The sequence below is a fragment of the Triticum urartu genome, chromosome 1, assembly GCF_003073215.2.
Source record: "Triticum urartu cultivar G1812 chromosome 1, Tu2.1, whole genome shotgun sequence".
In the NCBI taxonomy this organism is placed as follows: Eukaryota; Viridiplantae; Streptophyta; class Magnoliopsida; order Poales; family Poaceae; genus Triticum; species Triticum urartu.
This window is the reverse complement of record NC_053022.1, coordinates 109,907,336-109,920,660: the sequence shown is the minus strand read 5'-3', so window position 1 is coordinate 109,920,660 and position 13,325 is coordinate 109,907,336. Positions and strand designations below refer to the sequence as shown.

The 13,325-nt window shown below is 40.0% G+C and overlaps 1 protein-coding gene across 1 annotated transcript; it reads left to right on the top strand.

Moving 5' to 3' along the window:
• Positions 1-356: 356 nt before the first annotated feature.
• Positions 357-12,973, top strand: LOC125550883 (serine/threonine-protein phosphatase 4 regulatory subunit 3-like). Its single transcript, XM_048713997.1, has 25 exons — positions 357-636; positions 2,447-2,527; positions 3,428-3,527; positions 3,612-3,696; positions 3,786-3,835; positions 3,913-3,978; positions 4,469-4,530; positions 4,960-5,019; positions 5,794-5,893; positions 5,969-6,046; positions 6,187-6,254; positions 6,333-6,401; positions 6,515-6,592; positions 6,678-6,773; positions 7,399-7,469; positions 8,546-8,623; positions 8,711-8,816; positions 9,392-9,496; positions 9,830-9,987; positions 10,071-10,191; positions 10,989-11,120; positions 11,240-11,347; positions 11,477-11,583; positions 11,719-11,814; positions 12,008-12,973. The coding sequence occupies exons 1-25, from the start codon at positions 568-570 to the stop codon at positions 12,378-12,380; spliced, it is 2,517 nt and encodes an 838-aa protein (XP_048569954.1). The 5' UTR covers positions 357-567; the 3' UTR covers positions 12,381-12,973.
• Positions 12,974-13,325: the final 352 nt, after the last annotated feature.

Genomic DNA, 13,325 nt, shown 5'->3' with positions numbered 1-13,325 from the left:
CTAGCAGAATCATCCAAAAGAACTGGCCCTTACACACAGTGCCCACGTGAAGCTAATGAAGTAGCTCATAGCCTAGCTAAGAACTCGTAGTGAAAAATCGTCTTTGTTTTGGGAATCTATAATTCCTGATTTTATTTCTCATTCACTTGTAAACAATATGTCCGAATAAATCTGTTGCTTTTAAAAAAAGTCTGTCTACTGTAAAAAAAAGACCCGCGGCACCGCAAATAAATATCCTAGGCTCCTATTTCCCTCTTCCCACCCTGCATTTTTCCAGTCCGCGAGTAAAACGTACGAGTAGTACAGTACTACTACACGAAGAGAGAGAGAAAGTTCGGGGGGCCAATAGGGAAAAGGCAAAGAGAACCCCGCGAAGCGAGAGACAAGAGCGAGAGGGAGAGGGAGGGAAAGAGAGAGATAGGGAGGTGAAGAGAGGCGAGGGGAGGGGAGGGAGCTCGCCAATGGCGGTTAGGGTTTCGCCTCCATCCTCCTCCCGCTGCTAGCCGCGTCGCGATTCGAGAAGCTGCCGTACCGTCCCCCCGTCGGAACGCGAGCGGGGTCTCCGCGATGGGGGAGAAGCCGGGCCAGGGCAGGAAGGAGGCGTGGCAGGGCGAGTCGCTGCGCACGCGCATGAAGGTGAGCTCCTCCCGCTTATTGCCCCTCATCGGAGTTCCTAGAAGCATCCAGCGGCGAGCTGGTGCGGTAGATCCACTCGCGGCAGTTTTTTTGGCGCGCCCGTGCCTTCGGTTTGCGGCTTGGGGCGCGGGCTGTCATCGGAGCTCCCGTTTGATCCCCATTTCGAGGTACCCGATGTTTCTAGAAGTCCGCGGGCTCTGGGATTGACGAGGTCGCTCCTCTGGAACTGAGAGGCGGTAATTCGATGTTCCGTTCATGTTGGGACAGTGTAGAGTGGGCATAGTTTTGGGGATTTTCAAGCGCACGGCTGGTTGGAGAAATCTAGGATGTCTTCGCTATGTTTTGTGCGATTTTCTGCAGCAGCAAGCCCTACAAGTGACGATCTCTTGCTAATTAGCACATACAATCGTTTTTCTTTTTAAGTCAGCACCTACAGATTATAATACTTTGATTCGATATAGCCATATAGGAGATTAGGAGTATCAGAGGTATTTCACGTGTCCAGTTCATTCACGTGAATGCAGTATGCCGCCTCGTGTATATCTAGAGGAACGGTGCAACATCAGTTTGCTGAATAGTTTTTACTCAAGACATTTTAGTTCCATTTGCCGAAAAAGGCTCACGCCACATTTTATGTATAAAGCAACTTTTTAGTTCCATTTCAAGCTTCAGCTAATTTGTTTACTATGCTGCAAACAAGGATTTACAGAAACCCCGTTTCTGCTGCGGAGTTGTTATTCACAAGGGAATTTTCCTGCTCAGCATCTTAGGTGCTGGTTAGTAGCAAGCATGTAACATGTTTGTTTAGTTGTTTTTGAGCTTCGTGCTTCAAGGATATGGCATGTACACCTGCTCGATCTTGTATGAACTATCAGGTTTTATCTAAATATATGTCAGTTAGTAACCTGATGTCTGCATTGGGATAGCTACTTGTAGAAGAAGGTCAAACTTCATGCCTTAAACGGGATTAGAGCATCAGAAGTGGGATATAGTGTATGGGTGCTACTCTACTGGTGTGCAATACAGCCATGGATCATAAATAGATCTGAGTAAGGAATTTAGACCACTATGCTCTCTGTTTGGTTCAATTAAAAATCACCATCACAGAAGTGTTGCTATCTCCTTATTGTAATGATTAGATTTCTGCTTATCCGGTTCTGTTTGGTAAGGAGGATAATCATAGGTCAAGATTCATAAGACTTATATTCCAGTAATTTGTAGATCACATTTATTTTCGGCAGAGGGAATCAGGGGGTTATAGTATTGCGTTATTGATATAGAGAATCGAGCATCGTCCTGTTGGCTAAAGGCGCGGGTCCGTGCCGACCCACTGTGTTCGAGGCTTAGTCTCCATGGGGTATGCTTGTGACCATGGTTATCTTCTTAATTGAAATGCCACGGGTGCTAGTGCCTTCTTGGTGCTGGTTGAGTTTCTTTATATACTGATATGTATTTTTCCAGACATTAGTTTGATTATTCAAATGTAGGTTGTTGAACGTTCCCAAGCATGAAATTTCAGAGTCATAGCAGAGCAGTAGTTTGTTTTGGAGTGGGTAAATTAGGATGCCACACAGTTCATCATTTTCTGCTGTGTGTGGTAAAGATTTTACAAGTAGCTTGGCGTGACTACTATGGTATCCTTCACCTCATTTACTAGGCCCGTTTTTTACTGGGTCACTCAAATGTGCAATATGCTTTGCCTGTAACTGTTAATCTACTTATTATCTTATCCCCACTTATTTATGCATTTTGTGCTATGCTATATAAGCAATAGCCATTAAGACATTTGACACTTTAAAAATTGCTCCAGCGTGTCAAAGTGTACCGGTTGGAAGATAATGGGAAGTGGGATGACCAGGGAACGGGTCATGTAACCATTGACTATATAGAGGTATGGTTTGACAATATTTCTTAGTTATATATGGTTTCTCTGCTGATGCACCACATAATTTAAATTTTCTAGAAGCATGTGGTGATGTACATGTCGTTATTCACACTATTACTGGATTTTATTTCTATCTTGATAGTTTTGCTATGTTGTTGATGGCTTTATCATCCTTCTGTTTTTCTGTATTTTGTACAATTACATTGGAGTTGAACAGGCCAACATATTTGCAGTATGGGAGCTTAATATTACTACACATATTCATAGTGCCTCTGATGGCATTAGGGATGCAAGTGCGCCGAGCCAACCCATTGACTTATCCTGCGTTTGCTAGATATATATTTTTAAAGTATACTAGAGATGACGCCTGTGTGTTGCTGTGGAAATTGGTTCAATTATTTCAATGAGATTTGGTTGTATGAAACATTAGTTTTTGGATAACATTATGAGAATTTAAACTAAAATAATATAATTTATTGTATTTTATTATACTATATAGTTGTAGAATATTTACTGAATATGAGTATCATCCATGGTGTATGTTAACGTGTGTCTTTTCCCATGCATGGTGGTATGCCATGGTGAGTTGGCATAGTTGCACGTGAAGTGTTTTCTATGGTGGGTCTTTTCACATGCATGGTGACATAGTTGCATGTTGAGAGAATTAGAGTTAGTGGGGATCAACTATTTAGATATATAGGATATGCAAAGTGGACCACCATTTAAGTTAACACCAAAGTGGCCAATTGGGCCGACCCGCTTGCATCCCTACATGACAGTGAAGTTTGGTCTGTTTATCACTGAGAAAAAAGTAAGGCATGAAGCAGTGTTGGTGACAAGATTTTTCTTTTTAAGCGTTATTGTTTGTCATTCGAGATTTACTTTCTTAGCTTTTTTCTTACCTAGGGATCAAAAGATCTCGCTCTTGCTGTCGTGGATGAAGAGGATAATGACACTCTGCTGCTTCACAACATTACACCTGATGATATCTACAGGAAACAAGAAGGTGAACTGGCATGCTATCATTTTTTTTTTGATAGCCATTTCTTTCTTTCTCCTGACACAGTGGTTTGCCCATTTTATTTGGTAGAAACAATCATCTCATGGAGGGATCCTGAAAAGGCACTAGAATTAGCACTGAGCTTTCAAGAAGCCGAATCATGCTCATTCATATGGTGATTCAACAATAAATGGTGTTATTTCTGTGTCCCTTCCCTTCAGTGGCTTAATCATGTCTAATTTGCATTCTGATGGCTTTATGCAGGGAGAATATGTGTACCATACAGCTTGAACTACAATCTAAAATCCTTGGCTGTGAGTTTGTTAAATCAGTTGGTTTTTTGTCTGGTTATTCTCATTCGTCCTTCTAATTATTTTGCCATGTCTTGCAGCTCATGAAGTTCGTCCACAACGAACAGTGAAATCTCTAGAAGCTCCAAGAGATTCGCTTTCGCGTGGTAGGTAACTACTTATTCTCTCGTGTGCAACATGTGCTCTATAATGTACTCCCTCCATCCCATATTAATTGTCGCTCAAACGGATGTATCTAGCACTGAAATATGTCTAGATACATCCGTTTGAGCGACAATTAATATGGGACGGAGGGAGTATTTGATAACTTAGTATCAAAGTAATCTTTACAATTAACTCTTGATTGTTATGTTGCAATATGTGCACATGATCTCTTTAGTATTGCTAATGTTCAGTACAGAGTTATTGGAACTGATTTACCATTTCAATTCAACAACCCCAAGAACTCTGCTTAATTCTTGAGTGGATTATTTGGTGGCCTGATCACATTATATTCAATTTCACAAGCTCTGTATGAAACATTACATTCTTATGTTTATTTATTCAATTGAGAAGTCATGCTAAGGATCCTTTTTTTTATTTGTGATGATCACTTAGAAAGTTTAGAATATTAATCAGTTATTGCTTTACCTGCAGGTAAATCCTTAGCATTTGAACTTCCTCCTCTTGAATTGTCCAGTCTCTCTGTTATTTTAAAGGTGTGAGCAACCTTCAGTGTTCTTTTCATGTAAACCTTTTAACACTTAGTGTTTTTATGATGCTTTATTTAATGACATCTTTTCGGTTGCCAAGTAGAAGCATCATATACTTTGCTATCAGATATTAGGAGCTCAAAAGTATTGTGAAGTCATTTAGGACATGGGGGAGTCTTCATGTATTTGTAGGATTCAACTTGGTCAATGTGCATGTAGTAAACATACAGAATGAATCATACAATGTTTTATTCTCAAAAAATTATACAGCCAGCCCACCAGGGTTCGACCATCCCTGACTGAAAGTCTGGTGTCTTATTCTTCTATATTAATTGTAGCAAGGGGCTTCTCGCCCCTTAGGCCCTTCGTTTTTCTTGAAAAATTATACAATATTTTACATACGGAATATTGAAATATTGTTCACCAAATGTACAGACTATACTGCTATGTGATGTGACGCAGCAGACACGTCTCGCAGATTTAATATTGAAAGATGTAAGTCATTGACTTGTTTATTTGTGGTTATGATGCTGTATGTAGCACGTTTCTCTCCCTGCAGTTAGGTGCATACATGTAGATTTGACGCAAATATTAAGTCAAATGCAGCGCAACGAGATTTATCCTGTGGAGCCAACACATGATCAAGTGTTTTTTTTTAAATGTTAAACACATAATAAAAAATGTAATTTGTTTAACTCACATATTGTTCTTATACGGCTGATTCACAAGATATCAAAGGAAAAATGAATTATGAATCATGCAATTAGCTGATGAGATTTAAGACTAATAAGTTTTTCAAGTATTCATCCTCCAAATGTTTGTCAGCTTTCACAAAATCTTCCAAAAGCCAGAAAGTTCCTCTTACATATTTTTACTTCGCACCTGATTTTCAAATGGGCACAAACCTTAATATGTGCTTCCTTTCTCTTTTAATATATTTTAACTTTGAACCTGATTTTCAAATGGGCACATGCCTTAATATACACAGCTTTAAGTCTTGGATTTCATATCTTCATAGAATCAATTTAGATGTGTAAATTTCATCGCAAAATCCTCTCATACTTGCACAATGTAGGTGCAATCAGCCCCCATATGTATAGTAGAAACTAGACAAATGAATGCTTTTATTTTGGTATGAGGAATGAATGTAGCTAACTAGACTGTCAACAAATTGCATCTGCACACAAGGTTTTCTGAATTTTGATTTATTTATGTATGTATACCGTGATGTTTTGAACTTATCTGTTTCACTAATACAACATGTTACAGCGTGATTTTTTCCCCAAGATAGTGGACCTTTTCAGAACATGCAAGGGTTTAGGGGACATGGATGGTCTCCACAAGATCTTCAGATTAGTCAAGGCAATCAGTAAGTACATAGTACTTAGTAAGCTTCAGCAAAGATTATTTCAGCTTGCTACTTACATTTTTTCTGATTGTGCAGTATTATTGAACAGTGCTGCTATATTTGACAAGATTTTCTCCGATGATTTTATTCTTGACATAATTGGTGTCCTTGAATGTAAACACTATACCCTGTACCTCTCAGTTGTGCTTTACATCAGTAAATTATAAACTCTGCTGTGTTCTACACAATGACATACCTGTAGAGCTACATGCACTGTTCTTTACTTATTTATTAACGAGTCCTGATCTATACAGACGATCCAGAGGATCGTAATGTGCAAAATCATAGTGCTTTCCTGAAGGAGCATGCAGTTTTCAAGGAGGTAAATCGAGTGTCATCTTTTATGCATCTTAAACTGTTTGAGTTGTAATGATTTTAGGTGACGCTTTCTCTCTCATAGGCCATACCCATTAGAAATGCTTCTGTGGTTTCAAAGATTCATCAAACATACAGAATATGCTATATAAAGGTCAGTGCTCTGCTGCACCACCCTGCCCCCGCCATCTAGAGTTTTCGTTTATTTGATCTCTGTTGCCAACTTTTGTGCTAATTATTTCAAACCGGAGTGCCTGTCATCTACAGGATGTTATATTACCGAAAGGACTGGATGAAGCTACTCTGGCAAGCCTTAACGCAATTATTAATGCGAACAATGCTTTTGTTAGTGTTTCAACTATACCAAGTTTTCACGTGCTTTAAACAAAAATTTCCTTCTGTAATTTTGGACTCTATGATTCTCCTGTAGGTTGTTTGTCTACTGAAGGATGACACTTCTTTTATGCAAAGACTGTTTGCTACTATGAGGTCTTCAAATATTTCCGCTGAATCAAAAAGAGAACTGGTGAAACTAGCATTTCATTTCGTTGTTTATTTCTTTAGATACACCCTTCTGTATAGAACCTGCAAGAATGTATGATTATAGTAGTCATGATGGCTATATTATATTATGATCTGTTCTGTTAACCTTGTTTGAACTATTCAGTTGCAATTGTTGAACTGCCAGAAAAGAAGAAAGGCTAATGAATGTTCATTCCTTTCATGGATCACAGTAGTTCCATGATGTGTTGTAGGCAGTTGGCACTTAGAGGAAATGAAACAAACCATGAACCCAAGGATGTGTTTGATGATGCTAGCGTCTAGATGAAGTAGTTTATTTGTTCATCATGTACTGTTGCGTGACTATCGTAAATTAGATTGGAAAATATATTTGAGCTCTGCTGAGCATTGGCTTCCATCATTTGGGAGTTGATATGAGTGTGGACTATGAATCTTTGCACTAAGTTGCTCCAAAAGTATCTTTGTACTACGTACCTTATTACCTTTCTAGTCAATCTGCTAGTTCTTTATGTTGAAATTATATATCATTGTGTGTGTTGGGGGGAGTGTGGCGTGCCAGTGTACGCTCAATTCAGCAATGGTTCTCCTTTTGTATGCCATTTACATGGATAACATTTTGTTCTTTGCAGGTCTTGTTTCTGCGTGAGTTTTGTACTGTCAGCTCAAGTCTGCAGCCTGCTCAACGAATGCAACTATCTAGGTTGGTATATGAATGATGTATTTTCTCTTGCGCACTTCAGAATTTCTTTCTTTGTTTTGTTAGAATTTATCGCAGTTATCACGATATTACCTGGGGGCCTGCCACACTGTATTCATGGTCATTTCGATCAGGTTTTGTTCATCATTGACAACAAAAACAACAACAACAACACCAACGCCTTTCAGTCCCAAACAAGTTGGGGTAGACTAGAGTTAAAATCCGTAAGATACCGAAACCAGGTCATGGTTCTGGCACATGGATAGCTAATTTCCACACACCCCTGTCCATGGCTAAATCTTTGTTGATATTCCAGTCCTCCAGATCTCCCTTTACGGACTCCTCCCATGTCAAGTTTTGGTCTACCCCGCCTCTCTTGACATTATCTAGGTTTTGTCCGTGGTCGTGGCAAAATTTTCTTTGTTAGTTGATGGGTATTCGTGGCAGCATTTTATGGATGTAATAAGCAAATAGTTGGATCAGCTTTTCCATTTTCCTTTCTCTCCCTCTAGATCGGCTCACACTTGTTATAATAACTTCTCTGTCAAGCCCATTCTTAGATAGATAAACATAACTAATACTGGTAGTAGGTTTCTGTTCCACATTCGTCGCCAAGTCTCGTGGTAAATGTATATTACAATCTTAGCTTTTGTTGGTTATAGGGTGATGCTGTCCATTTGTCAGTTATTCCTGTGTGTATGACTGCAGCCCTTTCAGTTACATGATGACTTATGACAAGCCAACGCTTCTACGGGTTGTGTTTACTCTCTGCTTTTTTTTTGCAGGAGTGTTTACTCTCTGCTAGCCATACGCTTTATGCCAAAATTATTATTGTACATATTGTTTTTGACAGTATACTGTATGGATGTGCTAAAGGATATAGTGCATATGTACGTAAAGGGAACACTATTGACCTCTCGTTTGTGTTTTGATCATTATCTTGCCTTTTTGATGCAATGCAGACATGCCTCTCGAGCAGTTTAGTCAATTTTAACTAAACATCATTCAAGTACAATTTCTTGTAAGCTGTATCATTAGAGACTGTTGTAGTAGTTTACTAATCGTGTTTCTCTATTCAGGGATCTAGCAAGTCGAGGTGTCTTTGATATAATTTCTGATGTGCTGCGGAGTCAGGAAAAAGTGCTTGTCTCAGCTGGGTAACTTCTGGCGCAGTGAATGAATTCTTCTTTGGTTGTTTCTGTATCTTATCCTTTTAAGTCTCACCATTTTTTGGGCAAATGCAGGACAGACATCCTACATTATCTTACTCAAGATCCTAACTTACTGAGATCATATATTGCAAACCACGAGGAAAGTTCTAGAGAAGGCATTTCTCTTCTTGGGCTTCTGGTAAGTGAATTTTGGTCTCCGTACAGATTTGTTGCAGTACTTTTGGTCCAAGCAGTGAATTACATTCCTGTAAAGCCATCGTGTTCTTGGGTCTGTTCAAGCTTGTGTCGAGGGAGAGCCAATTGTGCTCTCTTACCTTGGCAAGGTTTTCCGTGCCCCAACTGCTCTCTCTCTCTCTCTCTCTCTCCTGGCAAAGCTAATGTCATTGTGCTGCTACAAAACACCAGGTCTGGCCAGCTAAGGCTAGAAATAGTGTAATCTAGCTTTGGATCCAAATGCACCCTAAATCATGGCACCTTCTTGTATTGTGGGTATGTCCTGTCCATTTGTTGTGAACTGCGAGTATCTTACATTTTAGTGGAGCATTTGGACATTGAATTGTGTATTTGCTTGGCATATCTTCTTTTCTTCTTCTTCGAATCCATGCAAACTGTTTGCCTTTTCCTGTTCATTGTGTTATTTTTATCAGGTGATTGTTTTTTTGTCTGATGCTTTTCAGAATATCCTTTTAGCAAAACTCAAATTGCCTTCTCTAGCATAATTGTGGATACTGCTAACAGTTAATCAAATTTCAGATTGAAGGCATTGCAACTGACTTCGGTGGCGAAATGCTCTGCCAGTTTCTGGAAATTCTGAAGGTGCTGCTGGATGGATGTACTGCGGATACGGTTACACAATGTGTAAGATGCTTTAGCTTATATCATGTACTTTTGTCATTCTCTAAATGTATAATCTCCTGATTTTAGGAATGATTTGTATTAAGGACATTATGTAATGCACATCCTTGGTATGATGAATCTCTTCGAGAAATAGTGTTTTTCTCATGTTTCTGCCCCTCTGCTCTCCAATGCTTTTGATCTTCATTTTGGTTTATGAGTAGATGCACGTAGCTAATATGTTTGTTTTATAGAAGCCAATATGAGCTTTGTGGTCATTACAAAATATTACATTTTTTCAAATGCTTGTGTTTAACTAGATTGTGGTATGAAATTTTTGTCTCTGTCCTGTTGCAGAGAGACTTCATCGAGCTATTTTATGAGAAGTGTTTTGATAAGTTGATCAATATAATAGAATCGTCAAGAGTTGAAGAATATTCTGCGAAGCTTGAAATATTGTATAACATTTGTGAGCTCTTATGCTTTTGTGCACGTCATCACCCCTACAAGATCAAGTAATGCTCGGTCGCACCGGTCCACCCCCCCAGCTGTTCATTTTTTTGGCGTCTTTGTTAACACGCGGCTCTCAATCTTGCAGGATCACCTTTTTTGGAAGCAATTCAATGGAGAAGATCCTTACTCTAACCCGTCGAAGAGAGAGGTCTTTGGTTGTGGCAGCTGTCCGAATCATGCGTACTATTATTGGTGCTTGCAGAAATGTAAGAAATTTACTTTGTCCCATAAATAAATTAAGCATTGCATCATTGAGGGCTCTTTACATCCAGGAAAAGCACTATATAATTGAAATTTTGGTTCTTCTGCGCACTACTAAGTCTATTGGTCCTTCTTGACTACATTATGACTGCCAACTTAAAACTAGATACAGTCTAGCAAGCATTCCATGTTGACCACTGGATAATGGATCAGATTCACCGGGATGTAATTATTGCAGCACAACTGACAACTTCTTAATTAACCCACTCACATGCTGAACATATTTATGATTGTTCCCACGTCCTCAAGAGTTGAGTATCATGACCACCCAAATCCAACCTATCTTTCATCCAATGATCCACATGCGAGTTTATCATACACCTATGCTTGTTTGCTTATATGCATCACATGCACCCCATATCTTATTACTGCAAAAAAGAGTCGTTTGTAGCTTAAAATATTTAACAGCGGTGGCGACTTTTACTAGTGAAGGCAAATCTCTCTTGATTTGTATAGTTGAATCCGCCCTTTATGCACAAGTGTACCAGCTGGTGCAGCACAGCATGGTATAAAGCCGAATAAAAGGACTGATGATTCCAAGATGAGGATTTAGCTTCCTTCGTCGGAGGCAATAGTAAACATGTCTGTCAATCATGTTGCTTGCTTCTTTTAGCAAAACTGTGTGGTACACCTTATATCGCTGATCGTTAGAGAATAGGCCTACCAGCCAGCAAGCATATCCTAACTGCAATGTTCTTGTCATATCTTAATTTGAGATGTTTTTTTTTGCTGTGTTCTCTAGGACGAGCTTCTAATTAGCCATGTCATTGAATTCAACACGTTGAAACCAATTATTGAAGTATTTGTTGAAAATGGGAATAGATACAACATGCTACACTCCACGGTCCTCGAACTGTTGGACTTCATAAGAAAGGTACATCCTTATCCATTGACATGTACATGTTATCGAGTATGGGAAAAAATATTTGTCTCTCCAAAAAAGGAAAACCATTATCTACTGGGCTTTGCCATCTGATGCATTTTTGTGAACAGGAAAATCTAAAATCCCTCGTCGTATATGTTGTTGAGTCTTTTTGGGATCAACTTTTGATGTTTGAACAACTGACAAGCATTCAGGCCTTCAAACTCAAGTATCAAGAGGTGGAGAGTTGAGACTTTGTCTGTTCTCGCATTCTGCCATTACTGTCAATTTTGTCACTCTAGCAAGTTAGGCATTAGTATACCATGTACTATTGACATGAACAATGATGGTATTTTGTTTCCTGCTAGTACGTGGATATTGCTGAGGAAACGCAAACTACCAGTGTGGATCATACGAGAAAGGCAGATGAAAGAGGTCTTGATAAGGAAGAGGAAGATTATTTCAGTAAAGACAGGTCTTAAAGTTTATTTCCTCATTTGCTGCTTATTTTATGTTGCTGGGTTGATTGGATTCCAGATGTTCCATTTTTTGTAACTCTTGATGTTGCATTGTTTACTGAACCCATGTGAAATTTCTGTTTTACCTTTAGCAATGAAGAAGATTCTGCTGCACAGACCAGACATGCACATCAACAATGCCTGGTTAAGCCAGCTAATGGAAGTGAAATCCATCACATCCCTGCAAGGTATCTCATCTTCGACAGCTGGGGATATTACCAGCTGTACTGTGTTTAAGATTAATGTGCTGTCTTTTACTGGTTCACGTTGATGATAACTCGGCAATTTTTCTGGGTCCTATTTTCTGTACTGATCATGTAATTTCTGTACTCTTAAACATACTTCGTTTCTTGTGTTTCATTCATCTCTTGGCATTTTCAGGCCTAAATCTGGTGGTCTTGTGGATAATGACTCCGACAAAGATTATAAGCCATCTCCCAAGCGACCTGTAAAAGCCGATGAAGCCTTAAATATACCCATGGCGAGCCCAAGCTCATTGGACAGCAAAGATGCAGATGGGAATATTCTAAAGAAGCCCAAGCTAGAAGATAATCAGTCACCACTCTCACCTGCTTCAAGCATAAAAAATTCTGACGGCAACGATGATGTAGGGAAGGCAAGCCCAGGCTCTCCAGATCAACAACAACATGCCCCGGAAAGCCTGGATTCTGGCCATCAAACTGGAGACGACTGTATGAAAGATGCTGAGGATACAACAAAAACAACCGACTCTGAGCCTTCTACAGCAGGATGAGTCATTTTTCTCCATCAATTGGCCTCAACCCGGTCTTTCCTTGCAGCTACAAGGATAAGGAATCACGTTTGGCTCCAAAGAAGGCTAGATCCATAATATGCTAAACTTCAAGCCCGCAAGCTTGACTGGAAGTGAGACAGCTTTGGGCACAGCCATATATATCTTGGATGTGATATCGACTGAACGTGTAAAATTGATCTTCAGGAATAGATCCTGAAGCTGAGAATGAGCGCAGCTTTCGTCACGGCAACATAGGAATTTTTGGTTGCATTAGTCTAGTATGGACAATATGACATTAAGCAGGGGCGTGGAATGTGCCCTTTGCTAGAAGCTTCCACCCATGTGGAATGAAAGGCAGATGAGCTGTTATCTTGTAAAACTGCCGGTAGATATTAGAATGGTTCACAATAGCTTGCTCTACTTTGCAAGTCCAAATTGATGGTAGTCTAGCAATCTAGTTTCTGGTAGTACGGTGTCTATGTAACACGGGCTATGCGCTGTGCATACGCTGTTTCCTGGTTTGCCACTCCGGTGCGGCTGTCTCATGATTTGGGGATTTCAATTGAATTAATCCTAGGCCATTTCTCTGAGCACATCATTACCTGTTTTTTTTTCTGCGTTTGCTAAACGTGAGGTACCTGATTTTTGAGTGTCGGTCGATTTCGGCTTTGCGCGAGACCTAAGACGGGGACTGTGAGGAGTGCCGGCAACGGCGAGACTGTGACTCTGAAACTTGACGGGTGAGGGTTGTGAGTTGATGCAGGTGGTGGTGGTGGCCTGGTGGGGGGTCTTTAGGTGGATGGTTGTGGCAGGCGGCAAGCAATGGCGGTAGGGGGAGGTTCAGAGGATGACGAGGCGGAGGCAGGCGGTTGGGCCGGGGTAGATGGGCGGCTGCGTGGGTAGAAGATGAACATCCAGCAGCTAACACTGTAATCTGTGTAGCCA

Coding starts and splice junctions, on each gene's coding strand:
- LOC125550883 (XM_048713997.1), top strand. CDS start 568: ATGGGGGAGAAGCCGGGCCAGGGCAGGAAGGAGGCGTGGCAGGGCGAG. Junction 3,528..3,611: donor TATCTACAGGAAACAAGAAG/GTGAACTGGCAT, acceptor TTTATTTGGTAG/AAACAATCATCTCATGGAGG. Junction 11,348..11,476: donor TCAAACTCAAGTATCAAGAG/GTGGAGAGTTGA, acceptor GTTTCCTGCTAG/TACGTGGATATTGCTGAGGA.